This window comes from Boeremia exigua (assembly GCF_020726555.1).
Source record: "Boeremia exigua strain MPI-SDFR-AT-0100 chromosome Unknown C7974scaffold_5, whole genome shotgun sequence".
In the NCBI taxonomy this organism is placed as follows: domain Eukaryota; kingdom Fungi; phylum Ascomycota; class Dothideomycetes; order Pleosporales; family Didymellaceae; genus Boeremia; species Boeremia exigua.
In genome coordinates this window covers 1415089-1442598 of record NW_025763522.1, presented here as the reverse complement: position 1 = coordinate 1442598, position 27510 = coordinate 1415089, and the positions used below count along the sequence as shown (strand labels likewise).

Genomic DNA, 27510 nt, shown 5'->3' with positions numbered 1-27510 from the left:
GCGGAAACTTTCGCCCTGGACTTTTTCCAGCGCTCGGACCAAGTCGTCGCGCGTTAGGGGAATCACGCTACGAGGTAGACTGCCGCTAAGATAAGAATCGACGCATCACTATGTTGGTATCTCATTTGGCTTCAGCTTGCACGTGTTGATATGTTTATTGGTGATGACCGTAGACACTCGGCATTCTCATGGCGCCTGAATGGCATGATCTGCTTCGCGACCGTCGACCTACTCAATTCTCCCCACTTTGCCCTTCTCACGTGCTCTCTGCTCCCAGTTCAACCCCTCCTCAATACCTTGCTGCACGCCGCCCGTCACGCCGCGAACCCACCAGATGGTCATCTCGTTGATGGCTTGGCCGACCTTTCCATCGTTCATCTGACAGATTGTCTGCGATAGCCGAAGACTCCTCCTCCCAATGTCATCCACAGTGGTGATGCTGCCGTTGACCAACCGCCGCGTGATCTGATGCTCGCGCTCGAACTGATACGCGTGCGCAAGGAAGATCTTGATGTACGGAAGAAGGAATTGTATGAACATGAGCGCCTGCAGGACCATGGTGGCGGTTATGCGATGTAAAATCGAGGCGTCTTGTGGAGACACGTCATGCTGAAGCTGGTTTTGCGTCGAGCGCGGGACGAGTGAAAAGCCTGAGTCGGTCTGTGATCCAACCAAGCTCGGCGGTATTGCTGCTTGCAGGCTCAGCAGCTCCTCCGGTGTGAGGTCTGACGGGAGGCCACGGAGCAGGTAGGTCATGCCATGCAGGTAGAGTTGTCGTGTGAGGACTGGAGAGGTCTCGTCGAGTCCGTAGTGGGGTATACTAGACTCTCGGTGTGCCAGAGTCATCAGGTTGACTCCTACAGCGTGTTAGCGGACAAGCAGGTCTTGGGCATTGCGTTCTTACCTTGACCGGCATACCTCCAGTTCACGCCTGTCTTTGTCTCATACGCAGCGAATGGTGGAGGATTCAGGCTCATAGAGCTGCTGGGTCTTTCAGAGGCATCGTCTGAGAAATCGAGGTCTGTCTCGCCAACGACGATCGACCGCCTGTTTGGCGATGCGCTGCCACTGCTCGGTCGTGAGGTGTAGCCGGGTGGTGGGGTAACAGGCAGCGGCAGCTCCGTCAGCGAGTCTGTCTTGCTATGGAAGCGCCGATCACGAATCTCGCCTATCGACCGCCGTATTGAAGGGATTGTAGGAAGGTGACTCGACACCATGGCTGGGAGAACCTGATAGATCATGCTGGCGCGAATATTCTTCAGCTCTGTGGTATCGACAAGTGTGGTAGCGTCGGAGTCTATCTCAAGGGTACTGGGTTGGTCGTGTTGCTGCATGTTGCCTTGCTTATCTATCAGCGCCTGGTTGCAGGGTTGCAGTGCTATCTTCCACGCGACTTTTGAGAACCGCAAGCGGACGTCGAGACAAGAGGCGCAAGAAATACATGTTGGAGTGGGATCCTTCGGCCGGAACATGGACCCTGTCGCCGCATCACCGAAATTATCTCGCGCCGCTTTGCTGAGGCTCCGCTGACTCTTCCATGTGACGGGCAGTGGTCAGATCGTGAGCATGTGAAAGCCGTTGAGACGTGCGCGTCAACGGGCGGCTAGCGTCGCATTGCTGAACACCAATCAGCCGCGCAACGTGGGGGCGTCAGACCTCATATTCTACTACGGCTGAACTGTGATTGAGCCTTTGGGACATGGTCTTTGTTTGGGAGATGCCGTCTCTGCAAGATACGATGCGGGGTGCAGAGGTTGTTGAGGACGGCTGAGCCCTGAAACGAGCATCGGCGACGTCTTATTCGCGCTTTCACGGCTATCTTTGTAAACTATATCTCAACCCCGACCGTGCTAAAACATACCTGGATGTATTACCCGAGCTTTTGTAACCGTTTCCACATCATGAAATCCGTACGTGCTCGGGTTTCTACCTCGTGGCGACTCAGAACGCAAAGTTACCGTCATGGATGAGGCACATGATCACTACGATCAATACATTCAAATGGCCATCGCGAATTTGACTCTTTCGTCGTTGCCGACATGAAGTAATTTCTGTGAGGTAAATTGGATTGAGAAACGCCGTCTAGCCACAGAGTTGGGCCAATCTATAAGACCTGGGGATATAATATGCAGCATGCGTCGCAAAAGCGAGCTCCAAAATGTGAGGATACGTACAGAGAAAGCAAATGAAATCGAGTAGATCATCTTCATGCGAAAAATCTTTTCCCTCGCCTCGTCGAGGTACTTTGCGCCTCAGTGCTTGTCTTTCCCGACCCATCCACTTCTTTCTTCCTCGCCTCCGCCTCGGCTGCAAGTTTATTCGCCTCCTCGACTGCAAGTTTGTTCGCCTCCTCGACTGCAAGTTTATTCGCCTCCTCGACTGCAAGTTTGTTCGCCTCCTCGACTGCCTTGAGTCTCTCGGCTTCCGCTTTCTCTTTCTCCTCCAGGGCCTTCTTCTGCCGCTCACTCTCTTCAGCCTTTTCCTTGTTGAGCCTTTTCCGCTCCTCCCGTTCGCGCTCTTGCTTTGCAACCTCTGCCGCGAGCTGTACTCGGGCTTTCTCCTTCTCCAGCTCCTTCTGCTTCTTCTCTTCCAAAGTCTTTTTGTAGGCCTCCTCGGCTTTAATTCTCTGCCCCTCGTTGTCGTGCTCCAGCTCATGCATCCACACACCCTTGCCGTCGTCGAATACTTTCTTCAAATGCGCCAGTGTACCGCATACGCCGTCCACTTCACCCCATGGCAGCCAAATTTGCTTGGATGTCCACACTCCACCACGCCCACCACGCTGGTCCCAGGACCGGTCGCCGCCAACGACTGAATTGTGATATCCGTTCGGACTCTGTGAAGTGCGGAAGTACTGACGCAGGAGGGCACGCTTATGTGGAGCAAACCACAGGTCTTTGAAAGAGATCTGCGCGCTTGAGATGCCGGAAGACTTTTGTTTTTGAGCAGACTCGGGGACTCGGAGTAGTAGCGCGGGAATTGCGCCGGTGTACGTGTTCTGAACGAGTGGCAGGTCGGACCAGGGTGCATGGCGGTCGGGAAGGCGGTCGAGATCAAAGTCGAAATCAAGTTTGTCGATGAAGGCGGGCTTGTTGGTCTCGGGGGAAGGGTTGTGCAAATAAAGATTGGGACTCCAGAAGGGAAGCTTGCTGGAAAGGAGTGTGGGCGGAAGAGACAGGTGCGGCGTGACGGTTCCTGGATGGCGATATCTGGCTAAGTCGGTCGAATTGTCGTGCTTCAGTGGCGTGATCTCATCTAGATGCGTATGAAGTAGTGGTTGAAAGAGCGTGTGCGTGTAATCAAGACCAACAGAATACTCGAACTGCTTCTCAGCGCGAATCGTAGCATTAGCTGCTTGCAGACGCTGCTCAGCTGCCACATGGTCATCCACTGCCTTCCCCACCCATCCTCGTAGCTTCGCTGCTGTAGACTTGCTCTCTGTCAATGCGGCATCGCGTCTCAACTGCTGTTCGCCGAACATAGCGGCCAGTACCGACTGCATGGTCTGTTTCTCGCTAATGTCTTCCCCGAATCGTTTCAGCGCTGCGTCGAAGAAAAGTCTAAGGTCCTTCGCGGGGCCCATGACAGCCCTTGAATTGAGGAACTTTGCAGGTAGATCTTCCTCGCTGGTAGTCTGTGCGCTCGCACCGTAGGTATCGTGAGGCAGTATTGACTCCGGGGCAGAGTTGCAAGCTGCAGTACCTGCATCGCATACCTTTTGAGCCCCAAACACAATCGTTTGATTGAACTTCTGGCGCTTGTTCTCGTCGACACCGTACGTCTTGAGCAGCCTTGCGTTGGCGTACTCCACGATCGCCTCATACTGCTTGATAATAACGTCGCTCGGCAGCTGGAACCAGGTGTCTTGACCGTCCACGAACAACAACAAATCCTCATCGTGCACTAGCTTTTCGTTGTGGAGATATTCGCGAATCCCGTACAGTATCTGTCTCTCCTTGCGGCCTGCTGCGAAGAAGGTCTGACCGAGGCTGACACCAGTCGGCGGCGGATAGTTGAGTAGCATCGCTGACAGCGTCGACTTGCAGAATGCGTCCGAGTCTTTCTCCGAGCTAATAAGCAGGTGAAAGTTCGGTGTTGTCTTCTCAAGCTTGGGTGGTAGATGATCGATCTCGCCATTCTCGAGCTGCAGCGTCGTATTGGAAGGAGCTTTGAAAGGTATCTTCGTGACCTTCGGTGCGCTGGGGAGGTACGGTCGCCATTGTTGCGCGGAGAGGGCGTGGTAGCGATCCGTGATGGCTTCAGAGTGTCGTACGCCTGCTAAGCCTAGTATGAACGTGAGGACAACAATGGAGAGGAGCACCGTTCGCCCTCGTCGCGAACAGAGCCATTGGACTGCTGCTCCCCCCAATTCTGCTGGCGACTGTCGTGGGGACATGGGCATAGGCAGCATCGCATCGCTCGCCATGGTGAAGGTCGTGTAGCTTTACAAGGCTCGGTGTCGACGCCGTGTTTCGTGGGTGAGGGGCTCGATACCGGAAAGAGGAGCGCCTCCAACAAGTGCGTCCTACCAGGCTACGTCCAATCGCCAGCCTCGTCCGTACAACGGTTCCAAAGTTACTGTCTGATCTTTCCTTGATGATGCCGCTGTTCCGCCGTTTCTTACGCGTCGCCTCCACAAGTCCTGCTCCTCGCAATCTTGCAAAATGAGGCGGTCGTCCGCGAAGGTGCGACAGTTGTTGGAGACAACATGTCGAGCGGAGTAAGACACTGCAACCACAATCCTAAATCCTTGGGAGTTCCCGGTGCGCAGAAAGAGGCGCTGAGTGCAGCCAGCCAGTGGTGGTCTGGCCCGCCATGCGGTGACCCCGGTCGCGCGCTAGGCTGTACGAAGGACGGGCTTCCCGTTTAGGGTGGCCGTGATCTGCAAATAGATTACCACAGGGTGTGCTCACAAGCCCTTGTGGTCTCGGCGGAGCACTCGTTCCACAGCGGGAGGGGTGTTGTTCGACAGCAACCGTGCCTCCATTGTTTCTCTAGGTGGGACGAAGACGCTGCAGCCATTCAACGTGTTTGACGCTCATGCTCATCAGTGGGATCCGTCACGGGTACGCTAACCTCCAAGGGGTGACGCGGCGATCGCGACCCATGCTGGCGCGCCCGCTGACAGCTGATCTCAACGCATCGAAAAGGGGAATCCTATGCTACTGCAGGTCCGTCACGTCGCTTAAAAAGCTCGCGTTCCCATGGGTGAGACCTTCATCGACCTGTCGGGGATGGACAGCGCAATAAGACAATCTTGCCATGTCTTGAAGTAGTTGAGAGCAAGAACGAGCATGTGCAACCAGAAGTCGTACGTATTTGCAGACGCCTGCCCAATCCAGATAGTAACCGAGTCATAAAGGCGCACTTGCATACTGAACCACATCCTCACCGGTTCCACCTAGAATTATGCTTCGATGTCGTGTCCGCTTCTCCAGCCCTCTCGATCAGCCGGCGCTTTCCTACTCCGCTTGAGCCTTCTCCCTCATGTAGGGAAGCGGTGGTATCTCGGCAATCTTCCAAAATGCCCTCGATTATTGTCGATCGAGAGATGTTCCTTTTACCGGGTTTGTCAGTAAATAAGGAGGACTGCGCCACGCGCCGTGTTGGCGAAAGGGCATGTTTCTCAACTGTGCTAGACCAGTCCTCGTCCCTTTCACAACAGATCTACAAGCAAGCATCTTCTCAGCCGAGGATATCTCCAGGCGCGTCCTGGCTACCTGGGAATCCGCTCTGAAAGGGTACGGGACGACCGTCGACAGGCAACCCGGGCTGTCAACTACTGCAGTAATGTCTTGAGTACACACGGTTAGAACTCGCCTGATACATACTCGTGGCCTGGAGTTCACCGAACTTACACGTTCTTGTTGGACGCGATGACAGCGTTGGGTAGGGACAGACCTATAGCCGTTTAACCCCTGCTATTAGTGTTGTTTGACCTGCAGCATGTGCAATCTTTGCTCGGACTTCCTCTGGCCATGCCGTTATCCTCCTGCTAGATCTCCACGACCATAGTTATGGCTATCCTGGGCTCCACTAACTGTGCCATCCTACTGCCGATCGCCGCTGGAGTGAAGTAGTGTATACTATGATGTCGTGGATATATCGCATCTGAGCCAGATGCTAGCCGTTAGACATTTCAGGAGTGGGACGGAAGCCGGTGCTTGAGTGGGATTGGTAAGAGCTAGGAATTGAAGATTGTAGATTCATCCTGGCTACAAATGACTGCACATGCAAGTCTGATGCAAATTCACAACGTAAGTGATAAGCAAAACTTGCGAGCCGGCCTGGTGATCGATACTGGCACACCTCAGGGCCAAACACGACCGTGAGTCTGGAAAAGCGTCTGTTTGACTGTAAGTAGCTCACCGTGAAGCGCTAAGACCATGTTCAGCGGTCTGATGAGAGCTGTAGCTTGATCATGGCTACTCAGCGCCGTATCACATGACTGACGCTCGGGTCTTGGCGCACCTTCCCAATAACAAGAGCTCGCGCTGTTGCCTTTCTGCTTCCTCACCTTCATTCAATGTAAGTCTCCCACCCATACATTTTGCTGTAGCTGCTAATTGTCGCTTTAGATGGATGGTCAACCGCCACACGATGGCATTCAGTTTTCAAACAACATCCCAGGTAAGCTAGGTTTCACTACATAGACATTTGCACGCTGACATTACAGCCAACCCTGTCACCCCGGTGACCCCAGTAAACCCAGTCGACCCAATCGACCTAGTAACCCCAGAAAAAGCAACCAATCCAGCCAACTCAAGCTCACAGTATGCGTCAAGAGCAGGTAAGATCAACTCGCTTTGCAGCCTCTGCAAAATGCTAATAATATTGTAGACGATCCTGCATGGCAGGCCGAGCAGCACTTGCGTGGTCTGGACATCGTCGACGACATCTACGCTAAGCTTGCGAAGTGGGACGCGGGTGAGCTCGATGAGCTGCCGCGGATCAACGAAAAGATGCGCGCGTGGCTTGGAACGAGATTTCCAGACATTGCGGAGATCTGGAACACGGATCTTCGGAACCGTTACCTCGCTGCTCGTTCGGAGTTTGCGCTGCGTAGGGTAAGGGGTGTCCCGCGTCCCAGTTCAAATCCGTCGGCCACGCCTGGAACCAGCAACCACGCATCTGAGCCTGAAATCCTCGAGGAAGAGGAAGCAGCGGAACAAGCCACCGAAAGTGAGCTTGAGAACGACATGTTGCAAAGTCCAGGTTCGAACGGAAGAGCCGATGCGACCCTTGAGCATACAAGTGACGCCACCGGGGCAACAAGTAATACACCTGTACGCCGAAGTCAGCCCAGGGCAGCGAAGGCTGTCCAAGGTGCTGCGGTCAGCAAGCGTGTTCCTGGCAAAAAGCGAAAGGGCCCAGCAAAACTCAAACTTACCATCCCGCATTTCGAGAGTTTCATCTTCCTCCCAGAAGGTGATACTGATGGCCGCCGTGAGCCCATATCGAAACTCCCTGAAGCGACTGCTGCTTGCCTGCAAGCTTCCCTCGAGACGCTGTTCCAATTGGACCACCAAAGAGCTTGTACGGTTACGCGGCCAGAGAACAGTGGTACCTACGTGAACTCGCAGATATGTCTCGGAATCCACATACTGTCTCGGGACAGGTCGAAGTTCGCTCCATTGACCACCTCTTGTTCAACATGCAATCGCTTTCCTGACAAGCGTCCTTGCGTTCGACTTGAGATCGATCCCGCAACTTCTGAGACTGTCTTGGTGTTCTACCCCAGACCCTCGGATCATCAATTTTCGGCCGTATGGACCGAACCAGGGTTCTGGCTGGGCCCTGGAGTTTGGCAGCCTAGCTTGGTTTGATCAATACCTACACCTGTAAAGGTGGCACTCCACGTCTGTAAAGTCAATCCTCCCAAGTCCAATGCGGCTCCTGGCCTTCTCAAGAATCCGCTTCTGGGTCTTCAAAGACATGGCCCAGGCTCGCCAACAAGAACTTGTCGAACCTTGAGGTCTCTAAGGAGCTTCAAGCGTTGCCGAACAGGTTCACTGCTCTTGCGAGCTTGGAAGGAGACTTCGACTCGGCGGAGGTCGAAGATGAGAGTGACGAGGAGTAAAATCCTGGTCGCCCGTCTCCCTAAGCAAGTGTCGACGTCTTTCTTTCCGTCTGCATAAGACAGTTTCAATGTTTTGTACCCTTGCCTGTTTGAAGGCAGTCCCATCGCCTGTCCAAAGGTAGTCTCTCTTGCCTGTCCAAAGGTAGTCTCTCTTGCCTGTCCAAAGGTAGTCTCTCTTGCCTGTCCAAAGGTAGTCTCTCTTGCCTGTCCAAAGGTAGTCTCTCTTGCCTGTCCAAAGGTAGTCTCTCTTGCCTGTCCAAAGGTAGTCTCTCTTGCCTGTCCAAAGGTAGTCTCTCTTGCCTGTCCAAAGGTAGTCTCTCTTGCCTGTCCAAAGGTAGTCTCTCTTGCCTGTCCAAAGGTAGTCTCTCTTGCCTGTCCAAAGGTAGTCTCTCTTGCCTGTCCAAAGGTAGTCTCTCTTGCCTGTGCAAAGGTGTTCTCTCTTGTCTGTTCGAAGGCAGTGCTTCCACCCACGACAAGATGTTGTTGGCGATAAGTACCCGGCCGCGTGGTGAGTCGCGCGTTTCCGTTTCGACCTTGACAATATGGCTTACAATGTCGTAGCGCTGGTTGAGGTCCTTGCCACGTGCGTATTCCCTGGTGAGCCATGGATTTAAGACAGAAACTGCTTGAGGAACAGAGTTTGGAAACTCAGAGAAACTGTGAGAGAGTGCTTGGCTCGGCGAGAAGAGGGAACTAGAGTCCACACGAGGATGGCTCGGTAGAGCTAAACAAATATACGATGACTACACTTTTAGTTCCTCACACCGCACGTATCAAGAGACATTACTGGAGACAAAAGGAAAGAGAAGGCGAGCTGCTGGAGAAAAGACGCCTGTAAGCGATCACGACGAGCTACCGGGGGACAGCAGGCGGCAAGAGCTGCTGCTGAGGCAGAAGAACAGCGAAAGGCTGAGGCCGCTGTCCGTGAAGCCGCAGAGCAGGCTCGTCGAGAAGATGAGGAGGAGGCCACTCGTGCCAAAAGGCAATACTGGGAGCAAAGAGAGAGAGAAGCAGAAGAGCGATCGCGGAAAGCTGCGAAGAGGCAGCAGGCGGCACAGGCAGCAATGGCTAGAGAACGCTTGCGAAAGGCTAAGGGGCAATTAGCGAAGAAGAGATCTCGCGACGAACGAGCAAGAGCCGAATAGCAACGAGCTGCTAAGGCAAGACTGCGCCAACAAAGAAGCGGAGTTAAATTTTAACGTAACCTTTGTATATATGTCATTCAGCGCGCGCATATCAGTGTTCTGAATGTATGGTGCCATAAATCGCGATCGGCGACCTTTTGTTCTATGTCGAATATACCGAACTGCGCTATAGTCAAGCAGTAAATTGACAATAGACACAGAGCTAGTCAAATGGTTGGTTGGACGTGCCTAGGTGCAGCACGGTACGGTCCTTCGCGCCATCAGACCAAACGACCGGTGTGGATTCGCTACAGCTCCGGACCAAACGTATTGTCGAGATTTTGTGGGGTGGCTCTTGGTCTGCTTGAGGAGGAAATCTACGACAACGTCCACTGGCTCCAATTGAAAGAAGTGCAATGCAGACAGCTTTCGCTTTCAACCACGCAACGTGTGCAACGATAGTGAAGCGCCTTGCAGCCACATATGCGGTTCCTTCTCTGTACTAGTAATGAAAGAAATACAGGTCGATATTCCTATCATCTGCATACTTTTACGAGTCTCTCAGGGCATGAGATTTTGTGTTCTCGTCCTCACCGTGCACCTGCTGTTTGCGCCAAGACTTTAGCTTCGCGCGCGCACACTGTTATATATTCTCGCTCGCCCCCGCAGTGATGTTTCCTCACCTCTTCCCACATGTATCCAACCATGGATGAGGGCATCCACAATCAGTACAATCCGGTTAATCCGGAAACCCCAGGAAACCCAAGAAACCCAGTAAATCCGGTCAACCCGGTCACCAGGCTCGTCCCACACGGCGACGAGAACGAAGCCCTCAGGCTCACTCACGAGACGCTGAGGCATACTTACCCCAACGTTCCTCCCGACCTCAATACCGAGGTCGTTTTCATGCTGCACCCTGCTCGATACCTCCCTCCAGCGGCGGACTTCGTGTTGGTACAAGGACGCCAGACGGTTGGATGGCCAATGTTTGCAACCGGCCACTACTGCAGGATGTGCTTCCAGCTCCAAAAGGCAGGAGAGATCTGCAGTCAGCCGTGCAACAAGCCGTGCGGATGCTGTGGTGTCGCACATTCCCAGTTGGTAAGTAACAGCTCGACCTCGTCTTACAACGCAAGTTACTGACTGAATGTACAGCCTTGCCCTCGTGCATACAACTCGCTGAACTCCTGGTATCGCTCGGGCTTTGTGTCCAGTGAGAAGACCCTTCCAAAGTTTGTGCAAGCCAAGCCCGGCATGAAGCAGTTCAAGGTCCTGAAGTTGAACGGGTACATCAGCACGGATGACGTCTTCGATGAGCACAAGGTCCCTGAATTCAACAAGCAAAAAGCATGCAGGACCTATGGCGAAGTCTTGCCATGGAAATTCAGCGGTGAAGTTCACGTACCAGGCGCCCGACCTGTGCTGGGTAGGCCCCCCAAGCAGAACACCCGTCGACCCCAGCCCGGCGGTAATAGCAGGGACTGGTCCGGGCGAAGCGACAGCAGCGCTCTACGTGCCATTGACAGAGCTTTCGACCCCAGGGATCAGTCTAGATCCATCTACGACAGCTCTGTTCGTGGCACCGGCAGCGGCTCCAATGGCAGTAGCAGGTTCGATGGTCTCGACCCCAACCCCAATCCTCATGGAGATAGCGGGTATGGCGGTCCTGGCCCCATTCCCTACAATCATAGCGGGTATGGTGGCAACGGCCTCAACCAATACGGTGGTAGCTGGCAACATATTGCTCCTCAGGCATACAGTACAAACCACCATGAGAACAGCTATGGTATGGGGTACGGTTATGGTATGGGCCCGTGGCAAAACACTATGCCATCCATGCAACATCAATATCCAGGATGGCAGCCAGGTATACCAGGCCGGTACAGCCAAATGCCTCCTCCGCCACCCCCTGTCGCGCCCTGGTACCCACAGCAACCAGCTTCAGCAATGCCCCCGGATGTCCATTTTCACATTCACTCTGCCAGCCCTACTGTCAGCGGTGGTCAGCCTGTGGGTACTGCCCTTTCTTCAACGCCTGCCAGTACTGTTTCTCCTTCAACGCCCACCCTAGCACCATCAGATCAGTCTAGGGACAGCAGTCAAATACGGAGTACGAACAGGAACAGGAACAGCACTGGCGGCGGTCAACATCAGCGTCAAGACCATGGTGTCAATGGCCGAGGCAGAGTCCGAAAGCCGTCGCAACCGCGAAGCAGAAGATAAGATTTTGCTTGCTGGCAATCTTTGTTATCGTTCTACGTATCAACGGCCAGGCTGTTGTCTTGTTCAACAGGACTTTCTTCTATTTTCATGTTCTCTTCAGCTGTAAAGCTGTAATTCATACTCAGCTGTCAAGCTGTAATTCCCTTCTGTATCTCTCCTACCTGTAAAGGTATTATCTCCCCTACCTGTAAAGGTGTCATCATCTGTCGTACCTGTCAAGGTATCTCTATTGTTTGCACCAAGTAGATTATCTGTTCAGCAGCCTCAGCTTCTCTGTATATTAGCCAATAAGACTAATTTTGATGGGGTCTCTTACCATAAAACATTCTGTGAGACTGCTCGTGTCGTGGTCTCACAACCGCGGGTAAACATGGCTCGATTTTCGTGCATCCCTTTGATCTATTCCACCCCAAATCCCTTCTCACTTCCATGAGAGGCACACTTTGACATTAGAGTCAGGACTTACAGCTACGTCGGTTTCCCCTCTCGCAACCATACTTATCGAAGCTCACAAGCTGCAGGACTACTGAACAAGGGATTGTCCTGGTGAGATTGTTGATCCTCCAGAGGGCTGGTCGGATGTGCTTGGGTGCAGTAGTTGACCGTGACTTCCTTCGGAAACATGCATGACGCAATCAAGTAGACCGCAAATAACCCCGCGTAGATTCTCTTCTTCTCTCTCCTCACGGCACGTTCAATATGGGTCCATCAGCAGAATCCATGGGCATTCTTGCCGAAATTCAAAAAACAGCTACATCCAGCCTATACCCAGCCGAGCAGCTTCAATTGAAGCGGCAGCGTCACGCCAGTCTTGAAAAGCGAATCGAGGAGCTCCGGGCCGAAGATAGAGAGCGAGCCCGTTGCATCGAGTCTCTAGATAGGACGAGCGACATCTTTCGTTTGGTACGCAGACTACTAGACAGCAATGAAGACTTAGCCAAGCAGCTTGATGAGCAGCGTACCTCCCAGGAACGAATCGCAGAACTTGAGCAAAGGCCAACAATCCAGTCACATCAGGCCCTACAACATCGAATCAATGAGCTTGAGGGCAGGCCCACATCCCAGTCATACGATGCTTTGAAAGATCGATTGACGGAGCTGCAATTCGACCTTAACGACATGCAGCGCCGACTCTCCACGCTAGAACCAGAGCTGGAAGCAAAATCGAAGTCTCTTCAAAAGCTTCAAGACGAGCTCGCGGGACTGAAGGACTCCTCGCTGAGTCATGAGAATCAGCTGCATGAAGCCTCTACCAAGGTCGCTGGCTTGGAACAAGATAAAGATGGTCTTATGCGCTAAGTCTCTTCCCTTCAAGGTCAACTGGCTTCCTCTCGGTCTTCTCATATGCGTCTTGAGCGTCAGCTCGACGCGAGTCGGAACCAGCTCTTGGCTTCGGTCAGGCAGTAGTGTCGGACTGAACTGCTTGGTGCCCAGAAGACCATCTCTGATCTCGAGGGTCAATGAGACGAGACGTTGGGTACTGCCGAGGACTGCAACGCTTGAAGCGTGCGGTAGAATTGGGCATCAGCAAGTTCAATGAATGCGAGTCTACTTACCAAGCAATGGTCGAGTCCCTGGTGCAGAGAGTCGAGAAAGAGGTGGGAAGATACAACACTCTCCTGGCACACGTAAGGCAAACTTTCGGAGCGCCCTCGTCCTCGCAAACGTCTCCGCAGTAAGGCAAAATGCCTGTAAACAAGTTTATCAGCTGTGTACCTGCCTCCTCAAAGCTATGTCCGGTTGCATAGCTGTTATCTGGCTCAGGCACAGCTGGAATTCTTTGGCTGCAAAGTCAGTTCCCTTTGGCATCATTGTCAGTCCTTTGGCGTCATTGTCAGTCCTTTGGCATCATTGTCAGTCCTTTGGCATCATTGTCAGTTCCCGTTGGCTGCATAGTCAGTTTAATTCGGCTGTTCAAGCTGTCTTCTGTCCCCAGCTGTTCAAGCTAATCTTCTCGGCTGTTCAAGTTGGTCTCTGTTCTTGGCTGTTCAAGCTAGTCTTCTCAGCTGTTCAAGCTGTGATGTGTTCTCGACTGCAGAGCTGTTTTTCGTCCTCGGCCGCAAGGTTGGTGACCCTACTGAACTACCTCGCAGCTGCAAAGCTGATATCTCGTAGCCGCAAGGTCACTTCGTTACGCAAGTTTGATCATGTCAAGAGATGACCAGCAGATGTTCAGCTTGACACGTCGAGAGATGACCGGCAGCCTCACGGTCATGTGACGACCCCACTGTACCCACCTGCAATTCCACAGATGCGGCACAGCACATTTGCCTGATCAAAGCAGGCGAAATCTGGTACACGAATGACCGATAGCGTATGTGAGTTTAACAGATGAGAGGCGACGCATTTCAACGCGCGTCTCGCGTGGTCACCTTCCAATCGTAGTGGCGGGAGCAGCCGCAGCGAATCCTCCGAGACCAACGTGTCTTGGCTGATTGAACCTCGTATCGCAATGACATCGTTCCCACTGCAACACGAACTTCAGACATGTCAGATTCGAAGTCTTAAACCCCAAACATCCTCTCCACAGTTTGCTACGATCTTGCCTCCGAATGCCACCCCCAACCGTGCGACGCGTCATCGCCAAGCGAACAAAATGCCGACTCCCGCGCCCCTTTACCGCATTGGCGCTACCCACCTGTGTCCAGGAATCTTGAGGCACGACGACCAAGTATTTGGAGATACTTGGTCCTGCAAGGCGCCAATGAACAGTGCGACATAGACTTCGACCGTCCTTGGTCCTCTGCGCCTCTTGTAACGACACATCACTTCTTCCTTCTGTTTTCCTTCTCGACAAACTTGCGATTCCAGATCGCAAGCCACAGCCATGATGGCCCGTCCGCTCAACTCGAGCCTGATCTTCGACCGGCGAGTACTGCTGGGTCTCGGTGCTCTTATTATCCTTACTTTCACATTCGCGTTCCTTTACTCGCCAGACTTGCGACCGACCTCCGACTGGATGCCACCGCTGTCCTCGAAATCCCCGCCTGTCTTCTCCAAACCACCGAAGAACGCACAAGATCCGAACATCGTCGAGCTCGACTACCTCGCTATCCAACCCAACGTCACGGACAAGGTGCGCTCGTACTGGAATATCCCATACGCTGCGAGTGCTGGTGGCAAGAACAGGTTCCGTGGCCCACAACCGGTGAACAGGACGTATGGAATCGGGCGCAAGGAGAAGCCGCTCGTGTGGAAAGGTGACTTGGGCATGTGCCCGCGCATCCAGAAGATCGATGCCAGCCTGAGAAACAAAGAAGATATTGCCGGTGAGGACGTGCTTGGCATCTTCGCAGACAAGACAGAGGACTGCCTGAGTCTGAACGTATTCACGCCCTTCGATGCCGAAGCTGGCGACGACTTGCCAGTTCTTGTCAACATTCCTGGTGGCGGCTTCCATCTGCCTGGGAGGAGTAATGGCGGCGAGATGGTAGAGAAGGCCAGGAAGGAGAAGGGCGCGAACGGCAAGCTGGACAAGGGCATCGTTGTAGTGACCATGTACTACCGCAACGGTATTTATGGGTTCCTTTCGGGCAAGGAGATCGCAGAAGATGGCGACTACAATAACGCGCTTCGGGACCAGAGGGCTGCGCTCGAGTGGGTGCAGAAGTACATTCGATACTTCGGCGGCAACCCCGACCACGTTGTTCTGATGGGTACCAGCGCTGGAGGTGCTTCGGTTCTGCTCCAGATCACCGCAAACGAGGGAGACAACCACGCTGCCATCCCGGGCACAGGCAGGAAGCCTCTGTTTCACGGCGCGATCGCGCAGAGTCCGGCAAGCCCGACCTTTTTCACACCAACTCAAGCCGAGAAATTCTGGAACGAAGTTGCTGACGGTCTGAACTGCACGGACATTGCCTGCGTCCGTGACGCCTCTCCTGGGGACCTCTACTATCAAAACTACCCCATGAACTTCCCCGACCGCGACACACCTCCGCGCTGGATGTGGGCACCGACCACAGAGCCTGCAGGCGGCTTGTTGACCGAACCTGCGCCAGCAGCCATCATCCACAACCGGTACGCCAAGGTGCCCACGATCATTGGTTTTACCTCGAACGAAGGTTCGGATCAGGTGAAGAAGACGACCGACACACTTGACGAATTCAAGACCTACCTGAAGGACCACTACCCGCTGCTCACCGAAGACGACCTCGATCTCCTCGCTGAGACATACCCGAACGAACGACACTGGCCCGACAGCGGACGATTCTGGGACGCAGTAGCGAAGGCGCAAGGCGACATTCGCTACATCTGCCCGACATACCTGGCCTCCAACGCTATGGGAATCCACAACCCTGAGAACGTACCAACATACCAATACCAATGGGACGTGATGTGGGGCGTCGACATCGAGAACGGCTACGGTACGAAGCACGCCGGTACGGTCGGTCAGGTCATGGTGCGCCGCCACAACGAGATTTCAGACTACTTTATCAGCTTCGTCAAGTATCTCAACCCCAATATCGAGAAGGGCAAGGACACGCCGACGTGGGAAAAGCTGGATAGCAGGAAGAGGCGTTTACTGTTCACAAACATCAAAGAGGGTGGAAAGAGGGGCGACGGCACCAATATGCTCGGCAAGATGCGCATGTGGATGGAAGGCAAGGATGAGCGTCGGGACGCGAACTGCGAGGTCATCCGGGGACTGATGAAGAGACTGCAGATGGAGGGTGTCGAAGCGCTGGCGCTAGACTCGTGAGAGGTGATGAAGGGCGGCAGTAATGCCCCTCGCTGTGGTTCAGCGGTTTCATACAGGTGGGCATTTTCTAGCATTTACAGGCGTTTGGGTAGATGCCTCATCGTACGCGATGCGTGGCTGTACAAAATTATTATGTCTTCTTGTTTAAGGGGTTCTCAGACGATGAGTGAGTCCACCTGTCGGATTGTTTATGAGGCTTGTGGCAGTGTCGAATCGTATGTGCCTTCCTTGGTTGTCTTCTAACAACAACAGCTCATCTCATTCACAACGAGCACCTTTACATACTCTGACCGTCGGTCATGTTCGTGCATTGACATTGTATACCTAGAATCAGTATCTCGATCACCATCAGAGTCGCCTCTAATCTCACTCTGTGCCGCTGTAGCCTACAGCTCTGGACTCACCCGAGTACCACTTTTTGCGAAGATGGAGCAGCAGCGCTCTCACTTTCGATTCCACCCTCTCCCGTTCCCTATCTTAAGAGCCACCTCACCTACCTGCACACCTCCACCTCCCGTCTCACAACGCCCACACCTCCCATCTCAAGGCTCGCCACAACCGCATATCAAGCCTTCCAATAACTTGAGCCTGAACAGTCTTCACACACGAATGGCTTCATGCTAAAAGCCTTGCAGATTCACAAAGCATCCCTTAACGCGCGACAGGAAGCGCGAAATATGCGTTCGCACCCAAAGCCGAAGTCTGACCGTGCAGAGAGTCCTCTCTTCGAGCCGCACCACTCAGCCATCTCTCCCGTGGTTCGAGATTCAAAGCAAGAGAGTAATATCGAACCCACGGTCACAAAGCGAATGGAAGGCTCAGGAACACACAATCATCTACCTACCGAACACCCATCACCAGAGGAAGTACCTCCAAAAAGAAAGTGTAGGTGGTGACCATACGAAGTCTAGCAAGCATTCTGACATAGCATAGTAGAGGAGCTTTCCGATGACGAAGACGATGAAATCGAAGACGATGGCGACGAACTAGTCCCTGCACACGATCCCGATTCAGAGCCGCTACCAGACTTGCCTATGTACCACCCTTCCGTCAAAGAAGTCGAATCTCTCTCTTCACAACTCATCTCAGAGTTCCAGTACTACATTACGAACTCGACATACAAAGATGATGAGACCGACTACCTTCTAGAAGAGAGCAAAGTTCTGGAACATCCACCACACGAGTCGCATGTGCTGCGTATTGCTCTCATTGGGGACGCTGGTCAGGGAAAATCCTCGCTCCTGAACTCCATGCTGGGTCAGGAGAACTTGGCCATTCACGTAAGTTCCAAATCGTTGCGCGGATCCAAACCCATTCTAACGATAACAGGCTGCTGATGGCAACAGTTGCACGTATGTTGTGGTGGAATATGCCCAGGCATTCGCAACGCAAAGCCACCCCTTCCAAGCAAAAGTCGAGTTTCTGTCGAGGCAAACTTGCCGTGATCTAGTCAAAGAACAGCTCAAGAACTTTTGGCTGTTCATCACAACAGACATGGAGGCTGAGCTGGACGAGGAGATCGTGAACGAACGCCGACTTGGCGCGATAACATGCATATCGGTCTTCAGCTCTCTATTTATTGGGCACGCAGAGTTCAGCGACAGAGACAGTGCAGAGACGTTTCTGTCTGACGCAGAATCTGCGCACAATCCCCGTCTTGTCAGTAAGCTCATGAGCTGGACAGATGAGATTCTCGATGCATTCATGACAAACGAAGACAATGTCGATGTTGCCACAATCAACGCCAATACCGCGTCACAGATCAGCGACGCAATTCAACCTTTCACCATGGTAGTGGAAGACCCCCACTTCGACGGCACTGACATTGTCTGCTGCCCTTGGCCTCTAGTCAAAATGGTAGTCGTCAGTCTGAGCTCACGCATTCTCGAGCAGGGCATCATCATTGCCGACTTACCCGGGACCACAGACAAGATACGGTCCCGCGTAGACAGCGCGAAGCGTTATCTACAGTCTTGCGACATGACCATTGTGGTCAATAACATGGCTCGTGCCATCGACCACGCTGCTTTACACAATCACGTGAACGAGGCTTTCCGAAGAAAGCGATCGGGAAATACAATCGTCGTTTGCACACGCTCGGATGATTTGCAGGTCACTGCTAAACAGTCCTTCCCATCGATTCCTGCGGAGGAGAAGGCGATGGCCGAGATCGCGGAGAAAGAAGCCACCGTCAAGAAGCATCTCATGGACCTTGCACTTGCGCTGAGTTCTCCACAGTTTAAGAAGAAGCCCTTTGAGAAGTTCAAACTCGTCCAGAAGAAAGAAAGATTTATGCGCGAGAAGAATGAACTCGCACGACAACGGTACGAAGTTCGTGTCTCTGCACGCAACCGACACGTCAAGCACGGCGTCACTGAGCAATACCGTCAAGACACTAAGGATCGTTCCCCGCTTCCAATATTCTGCGTGTCAAATGTCATATACATGCAACATCTGAGTGGCGGGTATCCTAAGAGCGCTCCACCGCAGCTCCGTCTCGAAGCCACCGAGATTCCGGCGTTGCGGACGCATCTCTTCTCGCAACCCTCGCTGGGAAGGTTCCAGTCGCTTGAGCATTACTGCAAGAGTCTCTTACCGGCGTTTTTCAACACGATTGAGATCTCGTGCAGCGTGTCGAAACTCAAGAGGAAGGACGAGCTGAACAGAACTTTCAACAAGTCCCAAAGTGTATGTTTCGGTCCTGTTGGACTGATATGTGGCTGATGATCACAGAGCTTGAAAGAAACCATCGAAGATGCGACGGAACTGTTAACTGAGCACAAGTTCGGTCTAGTTTACAGAATTATTGGTATGTTGATATCGAAGCAGCAGCCGGATCGTCTATTGACAGTACCAGACAAACAGGAGATGGCATGGATCAATCGTGCGCGACGAAAGTGCAACAAATGGTCCCAGTTCAAGCCAGCCGGTTATGCTGCGGTCCTTCGCCATGATGGTTCGTCATTTCACAGCCACCTTGATGTGTACACCACACTGATCGTTTCTAGGAAAGTGGAGTACAAAGACCATCGATCCACAGAATTGGAACGAGGACTTGTTGAAATCTGTTGACGATGACTTGAGTCCCATATTCGACGAGATCCACGACCAAGACTGCAACGAGCTGGCCGCCGACATTGCAGAGCGCGTAGGCGATGCAGTCGAGAAGCTCAACAACGCGTTACGGGGTTCGTTGCACACAATCGCCAGAGTTCGAGGCAGATGCTGACTTCCCCAGTTGACCCTGCCGCCGCCCTGTCCGGCGCCATCACAGCCTTCCGCGCGAATCTCAAAGAACGCCGGTCCCAAATCGACAAGATCTGCGAGGCCTTCCGCAAGCAACTGAAGAACGAGATCCGGTACGCTCCTCACCCAGCATCCGACCCAAGCCCCCCACTGACACATCCCAGCCGCATCCAGACCCGCACCACCACCAACGACACCGATCACTACTTCACCGCAGCCATGCAACCCATCTACGCCGCCGCCGTCCACACACCCAAGGTCCGCGGCAGGCGCCTGCACGACCTGCGCGCGCACGCGCTCCTCACCGGCGTCACAGCCGAAGACGGTCCCTACCGCGCCCTCGCGACCCACATCCGCGCGGCCTACGACGCCGTCTTCCAGCACGCCACCGCCGACCTCTGGACCCAGCTCAACGAGGTGTTCGAGCGCACCCGGCACGACGTTAATCTCGTGTGCTCCACATAAGAAGACGATGGGCCCGAGGCTACGGCGATGCGGAGCCAGTTGCTGGGTATGCTGCCGGATGCGCGGGAGCGGTTGCGGGGGGAGATTTGGCGGGAGCTGGCGAGGTGTAGGAAGGGGAGGGCTGGGGTTGACGTGGAGGGTTGAGACGGGGGGGTAAGAGGGCGAGGGCGTTGGTGACGTGGGTTTGGTGCATGGGAGGGTGACGGGTGTAGTAGTGGCGAGATGGAGGGCATTTCTGGGCTCTTGCTCTCGCGTCTTTTTGGAGCGAGCACGGCGGTCTCTATTCACGGCATGCACACTGCCGCTGGTCAGGGGAGTGCGTATCTAGTTCTTGCACTCGGAACCCCTTCAGGCTGAGAATTCAGACTGAGATTGCAGACTGAGACTACAACCTTCTATCACACTCCATCAAGCTACTGAATCACCCATCCACAGTGCACCACCGCACACGACAAGCCATGACCATGAATTCAATACATTCATCCCTATCCTATGCACACCTCAGCCCATCTATATCTATCATACACACCCACCTCACACGCACCATCTATCGCACATCCCCATCTACATCCCCGTCCCCCCCGGCCCAAAGAAAAACCCATCGAACAAATCCAGCCCATTCCCATCACTCCAGTCATGCGTGCCGTCGCCAAAGCCCATGCCGAACCCGATGCCGACGTCCTGGGTCGCGGCGCCGTCGGCCGCGCTGCCGGGCCCCACGCCGCCGCCGGTGCCGCCGGTGCCGGGGAAGCTGTCGAGGAAGTCGAGGTCGTTGTGGAAGCCCAGGTCGGGGTAGGCGGAGTTGGTGGTGGAGAGGGAGGGGTAGGGGTAGAGAGTGTAGGGGGGCGAGTTGGGGAGGGGCGGGGAGAAGGAGGCGGTTTGCTGTTGGTTTTGTTGTTGCAGACTTTGTTGTGTTTGTTGTTGTTGCTGCTGCTGCTGCTGCTGCTGTTGCTGTTGTGGTGTCTGTTGCGATGCAAACCCGTACCCCTGCGTGCGCAGCTGTGGCGAGATCTTCAGGTCCGCGGTGAACTGCAGCGCGGGCTCGGGCTTCACCGGGGTGGGCGGGGGCCGCATGGTCGTGACCTGATTGGAGACGCGGCTGAACGAGCGCTTATCGGTCTCGTCCTCGGAGAAGAGGTCCTTGAGGTTCATGTCGAAGCGGGGCACCGGCTTGCGCTGCGGGGGCTGGCCGAAGTAGGAGGTGGCTCGGGCGTAAGCGGGGATTTCTTGGTCGGCGGGTCTTTCAGGGTCGGCGCTGGGGAAGGCGGGCTGCGGGTAGGGGTTGTGTTGCGGCAGGGAGCGCAGGGCCTGCGGGCCGAAGCCAGTGGTGGACATGCACATCTGGATGGTGGCCTTGCTCATGCGGTCGAAGGCGTCGCGGCACGCCTCGGCGGGCGGGCATTTGTCGATGAGATCGCCTAGGACCGAGGTCGCGGCTAGGACGGTGAAGTCGACGTCATCCAGCGACTGCAGGCCAGTTAGGAGGTGCTGGGGGAAATCTCTGCGACAAATGTCGCACAAAGGAACTCACTAGTAGGCTGCGGACATGGATGCTGTGCCACACGGCGTACAGGAACGATATCCCTGTCTGAGTCAGCAACGCATGCAGCACGGAGAAGAGCACTCACCCGCCATGAAGAGATGATGGGTTGCCAAGAAGGTATAGTTTACGAGATGCACGCGATGCAACTGGCGGTACAGCTTCAGCACCTTCTGCCCCGCCTCGGCCACCTTGAGAAACACCAGGTCCTCGTCTTCGCGGTCGTCCATGCCGACCACGGACGGACTCCCGACATCCGAGCCGGTGGTGCCAAGCACGCCCTGGAGCCCAGTCGGGACTACCAGACTCTGTCTATACAACATGATGACCGCCTGCCAGTAGTTCAGCTCCAGGAAGAGCGGCGAGAACTGCACGCCGGCGTCTATCTGCGTGGGGGCCGAGTCCTTCCACTCCTGCAGGCGGCGGTCGATGTCGGCACGCCAGACGCGGAACGACTCGAACTTGGCAAGGAAGGGCGAGGGCAGCTTGGTGTGCATGAACTCGTTGCGCTGGTTTGTGCCACTCGCCCTTGCTTGCTGCGCCTGGCGGTGCTGCAAAACCTGCAAAATCTCGGACTGCAGCAAGCGCAGGCGGAAGTAGTGATAGGCCACGACCTTGTAGGTGGGCTTCTCGAGGTGGGCCGGCGGGTCGAGAAAGCCTTCTTTGGTGATGAAGCGGTCGTCGAGCAGCGAGGGGAACTCGGTGGTGACGATCTGATCGGTGATGCCCTGCAAAGTTAGCGCTGTGTAGATGCGAGAGGCGCAGACCACTCACAAACGGCCGGCCCACGCAGGTGCTGACGAGGCGGTCCACGGAATACACACACCACCACAGGCGGCGTCGCAGGTCTCTGACCCACTGCCGGCGGCCCCTCTCCTTCGCATCGACTTTGGTGGGGGCGGCGGCCGCGTCCTCGCTCGCAGAGCCCTCAGTCTTGAAGCTGGGGCGCGCTGCGGCGTTGTCCTCGGAGCCGGAGCCGTCGATGCCCACTCCGTCCTCGTAGTGCAGCCCCAGGTCCACGCCAAGACGCACGGCCACGCCCACGATGTACCACAGGCCAGGCGCGACCGGGCGCAGCAGGGCAAAGCCGGCGAGGAGCAGCACGGCCTGCAGCTCCTCCAGGCCGCCGCCAAAGCCGTCGGGGCGGTCGGCGGCGGGGGACGAGCCGAGGAAGTTCTCGAGGTGCACAATGGCGGAGGCGTGGTACTCCTCGGGCTGGTGCTGCTGGCCGGCCAGGCGGCGCTTCTTGTTGTAGGGCGGCGAGGCGCGCGACTTGGAGGGCGAGGCAGAGCCGTCGGACGGCGGCGAGTCGTCGGCGTCGGAGCTGCCCAGGATGATGCCGGCGCCAATGGCAAAGACGATGTTCAGCATGTACGACTCGCGCGAGGTGCGGTGGCGCTCGCCGTTGGCGTAGACGCGGTCGAACATGTCCATGAACTCGCCGCGGTGCAGGATGGGGATCTGCGGGTTGGCGTGCTCAAAGTACAGCTCGACCAGGCGCGCGGCCAGGTCGCGGTCGGGGAAGGGGGCCTGGCGGAAGGTGGGCTTGGTGTGCAGGCCGAAGAACGAGTCGCGCATCGAGGTGCCGCCGTCGACCAGGGCGGGCGGCTTGCCGCGGGTGCTGCCGCGCTCGGACGAGGCGCCCGACACGGAGCTCTTGACGGCGGCGAAGACGACGCGGGCAAACGAGATGCCCGAGGTCGAGCCCAGGTAGCGCGGGTCGCTGGCGCCCTGCACCGACACCATGCCGATGTTGGACACCAGCTTGGTCAGCTTCTCGCGGTCGTACTTGTCGGCGTCGTCGCGCGGGGCGGCGGCGCCATTGCTGCGCGCAGGCAGGCCCGGCGGGTGGGCGGGCTGGTGGGCGGGCGCGGCGGCGCTGGGCTGGAAGCTGGGGTTGAAGTCCTCGGCGGGCGCAAACGGCGTGCCGGCGTCGAGCAGCAGCGCCTCGAGGTAGGCGACGCGGGTCTCGAGGTACCAGACGTAGCTGGGCGGTCAGCAACTAAACAGGGACGCAGCATGGCGCGGCGTACCTGCGCGGGATCTCGCGCTTCGTGATGGGGTCGTAGCCCACGCACTTGACAGCCGCCTTGTCGCACGACGCGCACGACGGCAGGCGCTGGTCGCAGCGGTTCTTGCGCAGGCGGCAGCGGTTGCAGGCGCTCACGTTGCGGAACGACGACGCGCTGCTGGCGGCGGGGCTGGGCGGCTTGTGCGAGGCCGCGGGGGCCGCGTGCGAGGCCGTCGAGTCGGCCGGCGACGGCTGCTCGCCGTCATGCGCCTCGTCCAGGGAGCGCTTGAGGCTCATCAGGGCGCATAGTAGGGCGCGCAGGAGGGTGCGCTCTGCTGTCCGCGGCGGGCGTGGAGTCGCGCGGGCGGGAGGTGTCGTCGCGCGTCAAAACCACTGCCGCACCGCCGCCGCCGCATGCTTGCGGTGCTGATAAGGACGCCCCGCGATAGTCGCCCGCCGCCTCAGCCAGCCCGCCCGCCGCCGCCCAGCCCGCCGTCCTGTCCTGGCTGTCCTGTACTGGCTGTCCTGGCTGTATTGTCCTGGCCGTCACGTCTCTGCCCCCTGTCTTCTCTCTGTCCCCCGCGCCCGGTGCGCTGCCCCCCCGCCGATAACAGCGCCTGTCGCCATCCTGCTGACTACAGCCTGCGCACTGCTGGCCTACGCCCTGGCCTGCGCCTTGCTGCGCGCACGTCCGCCGCCGGCCAGCCCGCTCCCTGTGCCTCGGCCCCTCGGCCACGCAGCTGCCCTCAGGCATGCCGCTCCCACCGGCGACGTCTGCACGCCAGAGTCTGGGGAAAGCGCCGACTCACACCGCCAATCCGAGAAGCAGCGACAAAAAGCAAAAGCTCATCTGCGCAAAAAGTCCACGTCGTGCCTGCGAAAAAGCCACATCGCGTCTGCAAAGAAGTCACATCGCGTCTGCAAAAAAGTCACATCGTGTCTGCAAAGTTATATGAAAAAGCCGGATATCGTATTGCGTGAGCAAGCTATTCTAAGTAATCACTACGGTAAAGAACTGCGGGGGTATTTGTTCTTTTGAAAAACGCCGTTGCTCGCCTCGACCATTGCTGGTCCCCTGTGTTGCGAGCTGTCCCATCTAATAATATAATCGCCCAAAAGGTCCGCCCATTATGTGTGTCGCTGAAGTGCTGAAAGTGCCGAGGAGAGTCATGGGGAAAAACGCCGTAAAATGTATGCATGCACCCGTCCGTGAAGAGCCGTCGTCTATGTTCCTGTATCCGAGGAACGCCGTGTAAAGTTTTTTGGGATCCGAGAATGGACAAGTGTCCTGAGAGTCGTGGGTGGCCGAGTCCTGGGTGGCCGAGTCCTGGGTGGCCGAGTCGTGGTCCGGTTTCAGCCTCATTTGGAGAGCACCATCTCGGCCTCCTCGTCGGGCGTGAGCGTCAGCACCGACGCTGCGTCCGACCCGCAGTCCACCAGCGCCTCCTCGTCGTCGTCGCTGATGATGCGCTTGTCCGACTCCTTGAGCATGAGCCCGGGCAGCCACCCGACAAGCGCGACGCAGGCAATCGCCCACCACGCCAGCCCCGACATGTGCAGCTGCATGCCCAGGCTGTCCACCGCGCCAGACACGGTAGGTCCGAACCCGCGGCACACGCTGGCAGACGACGCGGCCGCTCCATTCAGCGTTCCGAGCACCCGCTTGGACGGTGATGAGTTGGCGAGGATGATCGCCAGCGAAGGGTACGAGAGCGATTGGAACACCACCTTGCCGATGAGCAGGACAACGAGCCCGGGAATACGAAAGCGCTCCGGCAGGAGCGCGAGGTAGGGTGCCAGGATGTAGAGAACCGGGTAGAGCGCCATGGTGATCCAGAAGGTGCGTAGGCTGCCGAGCTTCTTGCTCAGCCAGGGGAAGAGGATCAGCTGAGCGAACATCTGCATCGCCCCCTGCATCGCCAGAAACGCGCCAATGTTCTGCGTGTCCCATCCGAAGCCGCCCTCGAACATGAAGGGCAGCTGCTCGGTGCCAGGCTGGAATGCCTTCTTCGACATGAGAATCGGCAGAAGCTGCTCCAGCGAGATTGTGTGGCTGGACAAATTAGCTGCTGCACCACATCGACCCGTCGACAAACTTACAAGGCGAGAATGCCGTAGCACATGATGTTCAGACAGACCTGCTTGGTGAACGCTTGTCGCACAGGTGGCGCCAGCGCCTTTTCCTGGTCCAGCGAGAATGCGGGTGGCTCTGACATGGATGTGCGAGCACTGCATAACGTCGGCGAGCTGTCGGTGCTTCGGTATGCACGCGTGTTGATGTCGTGGTCTTCCAGCATGGATGTCATCTCGTCTAGGCACGCGTCTTTCTCGTTGAAAGCCGCGTTGGGCTCTGATCTCCACATCTTGCGCAGCAGCCACTTGCCAGCATCGAGGCCACGGTCCTCATCGTACTTCTTGTCCTCGTGCGTCTCCTGCAGAAACAGGATGCCGACGGCGAGTCCAAAAACGACAATCAGAGCGCAAACAACGTTTGGCAAAAGGAACGGGTACGTTTCGAAGATAGTACCCACAAACGCTTGGGACAGTTGCGCGGGTTGTGCGAGAACACCGCCAAGGGAGCCGCCAATGATAGTGCTGCAAAAGGCGGTCAGTCGGCTGCACAAACGTTGTACGGAGAAGATTTCTTACCCAAGGCACCACACAAAGGGCATGATGGAATAAGCGCGCGCTATAATCGTCAGTCAACGTTGGCCACGTTACGTCGTTAACGCAAACTTACGCTGGTGCCTCTCGTCCGTAATAAGCTCCGCTACTGTCGTTTGCAAGACGCCGATGTTCCTGCATGTCGGTTAGTCGGTGTTTAGCCTCTAGCGTTCGCGATGACCTCACCCGTTAAGAAGCCCACCAAGAGCCCGAGCAATCAGCGCCATTGGCAGACTTTGGGCGAATCCAAAAAGAAGCATGCTCAAGCCGGTGCCGAACATGCCGCCAAGTAGCACCTTCTTGCGCCCGATCTTGTCGCTCAGTCGGCCCCAGAAAATTCCACTGACGCACTCCATAAAGGCGAATGCTGACGTGACCATGCCCGTGTACATTGCAGTCTTGCTCTCTTCCAGTCCAAACGATTCGACCATCTTGAAGGCATACGGGAAAATGGACATGAAAGCAATGGGCTCGCAAATCCGGCAAAGTGCTGATTTTGTTAGGTTGGGCTGTTGCCATGACAAGAACCCTGCACTCACCCAGGACGGCCATCTGGCGAGTTGGAAAGGGCGTCTTGCCTCTGCTCGAGGCAGAGAGGCAGCCGAAACGAGCCATTGGTGCGGTGATGTGGGTGTGTGGTGCGTGGTGGGAAGATGTATCGATTGTTACGGTCCAAGGTAGATGGTGTTGGTCGATGTTTCAAGTTGTTTGAACAGGTGAGACATGTGCGGGTTGGCGTCAAGCTGGTACCTCCAGGGTAGAGAGGGCGAGGGTGAGTTCAAAGCAACAAGTTGGCTGCGAGCGTCTCAGAGTATATAGGGCAGACAAGATTTAAGTGGCGTCGTGAAGCGGATGGGCCGCTGGGACGTGCAGGGATTAGGGCAGCGGGGAGGAAACGGAGAAACAGGCGGTGATTGTAGTGGATATGGATACGCAGTCTGGGCGGATAGGGCAGCGGAAGGACCAGCGAATGTGAAATGAAAGCGGAGCCGTGATGCCATGGCTGCACAGGCACAGCATACAGTTTACCGGTAGGCGACCAGGACAGCGCTGTGCTGGCAGCCATATCGCTACTAGCCTCACGTCAATTGTGACTCCAGGTCACCGGACGAGATGGGTAACTTTGTGCCCGAAAACAACACCGCAGCTGTAACCCCTGAGCGAGGGCCAGGGCTGGCGGCGCTTTGGTCCTGTGTGCCTCACACAAGACTGGGACCGGGTTGGGCGGAATCCACGACATTGGGCAGGCTAGGGTTGATCGAGTAAGGTCACTTAGGGAGAGTTGCGAGAGCGTTGAGACGTCGTGCGATGACTTGGAACTCGCGAAGAAGATCAACGCGCACGTCCCCGACCCGGCAAAAAAAGATGCGGGTTGTGGTTAGTCCAAAACCGCGGATACGGTTCAAAGACGCTAGCCTACTGTAACTTCAGAGCTGCATCATACAGGACCGGGGG

The 27510-nt window shown here is 55.9% G+C and overlaps 10 protein-coding genes across 10 annotated transcripts; 5 read left to right on the top strand and 5 right to left on the bottom strand.

Annotated features, from left to right (window-relative positions):
- Positions 1–228: 228 nt before the first annotated feature.
- On the bottom strand, positions 229–1334 carry C7974DRAFT_375491 (uncharacterized protein; the record flags this gene model as incomplete). Its single annotated transcript, XM_046140210.1, has 2 exons — positions 229–857; positions 905–1334. The coding sequence occupies 2 exons, from the start codon at positions 1332–1334 to the stop codon at positions 229–231; spliced, it is 1059 nt and encodes a 352-aa protein (XP_045998171.1).
- An 872-nt stretch (positions 1335–2206) lies between these two features.
- On the bottom strand, positions 2207–4396 carry C7974DRAFT_308858 (uncharacterized protein; the record flags this gene model as incomplete). Its single annotated transcript, XM_046138195.1, has 1 exon — positions 2207–4396. The coding sequence occupies one exon, from the start codon at positions 4394–4396 to the stop codon at positions 2207–2209; it is 2190 nt and encodes a 729-aa protein (XP_045998170.1).
- A 1666-nt stretch (positions 4397–6062) lies between these two features.
- Positions 6063–7918, top strand: C7974DRAFT_170651 (uncharacterized protein). Its single transcript, XM_046136145.1, has 5 exons — positions 6063–6356; positions 6415–6528; positions 6579–6630; positions 6677–6790; positions 6841–7918. The coding sequence occupies exons 2-5, from the start codon at positions 6445–6447 to the stop codon at positions 7824–7826; spliced, it is 1236 nt and encodes a 411-aa protein (XP_045998169.1). The 5' UTR covers positions 6063–6356; positions 6415–6444; the 3' UTR covers positions 7827–7918.
- On the bottom strand, positions 7878–8933 carry C7974DRAFT_170658 (uncharacterized protein). Its single transcript, XM_046136146.1, has one exon. The coding sequence runs from the start codon at positions 8684–8686 to the stop codon at positions 7928–7930; it is 759 nt and encodes a 252-aa protein (XP_045998168.1). The 5' UTR covers positions 8687–8933; the 3' UTR covers positions 7878–7927.
- Positions 8934–9909: 976 nt separating this feature from the next.
- On the top strand, positions 9910–11905 carry C7974DRAFT_471550 (uncharacterized protein; the record flags this gene model as incomplete). Its single annotated transcript, XM_046146508.1, has 2 exons — positions 9910–10305; positions 10360–11905. The coding sequence occupies 2 exons, from the start codon at positions 9910–9912 to the stop codon at positions 11425–11427; spliced, it is 1464 nt and encodes a 487-aa protein (XP_045998167.1). The 3' UTR covers positions 11428–11905.
- Positions 11906–11945: 40 nt separating this feature from the next.
- C7974DRAFT_423746 (uncharacterized protein) lies at positions 11946–12915 on the top strand. The gene has a single exon (XM_046144398.1). It carries the CDS (start codon positions 12127–12129, stop codon positions 12724–12726), a length of 600 nt encoding a protein of 199 aa, XP_045998166.1. The 5' UTR covers positions 11946–12126; the 3' UTR covers positions 12727–12915.
- A 1396-nt stretch (positions 12916–14311) lies between these two features.
- On the top strand, positions 14312–16478 carry C7974DRAFT_392706 (Alpha/Beta hydrolase protein). The gene has a single exon (XM_046141711.1). The coding sequence runs from the start codon at positions 14387–14389 to the stop codon at positions 16127–16129; it is 1743 nt and encodes a 580-aa protein (XP_045998165.1). The 5' UTR covers positions 14312–14386; the 3' UTR covers positions 16130–16478.
- Positions 16479–17113: 635 nt separating this feature from the next.
- Positions 17114–19954, top strand: C7974DRAFT_392704 (uncharacterized protein). The gene is made up of 7 exons (XM_046141710.1): positions 17114–17409; positions 17459–18817; positions 18863–18938; positions 18987–19085; positions 19138–19317; positions 19368–19488; positions 19540–19954. Exons 1-7 carry the CDS (start codon positions 17164–17166, stop codon positions 19838–19840), a joined length of 2382 nt encoding a protein of 793 aa, XP_045998164.1. The 5' UTR covers positions 17114–17163; the 3' UTR covers positions 19841–19954.
- Positions 19955–20178: 224 nt separating this feature from the next.
- On the bottom strand, positions 20179–23921 carry C7974DRAFT_423743 (fungal-specific transcription factor domain-containing protein). Its single transcript, XM_046144397.1, has 5 exons — positions 23414–23921; positions 22155–23367; positions 21469–22108; positions 21372–21424; positions 20179–21307 (listed from the first exon to the last, which is right to left on the bottom strand). The coding sequence occupies exons 1-5, from the start codon at positions 23686–23688 to the stop codon at positions 20405–20407; spliced, it is 3084 nt and encodes a 1027-aa protein (XP_045998163.1). The 5' UTR covers positions 23689–23921; the 3' UTR covers positions 20179–20404.
- A 669-nt stretch (positions 23922–24590) lies between these two features.
- Positions 24591–26800, bottom strand: C7974DRAFT_170599 (major facilitator superfamily domain-containing protein). The gene is made up of 6 exons (XM_046136144.1): positions 26595–26800; positions 26242–26545; positions 26132–26190; positions 26041–26080; positions 25492–25986; positions 24591–25444 (listed from the first exon to the last, which is right to left on the bottom strand). The coding sequence occupies exons 1-6, from the start codon at positions 26668–26670 to the stop codon at positions 24751–24753; spliced, it is 1668 nt and encodes a 555-aa protein (XP_045998162.1). The 5' UTR covers positions 26671–26800; the 3' UTR covers positions 24591–24750.
- Between the last annotated feature and the right edge of the window lie 710 nt (positions 26801–27510).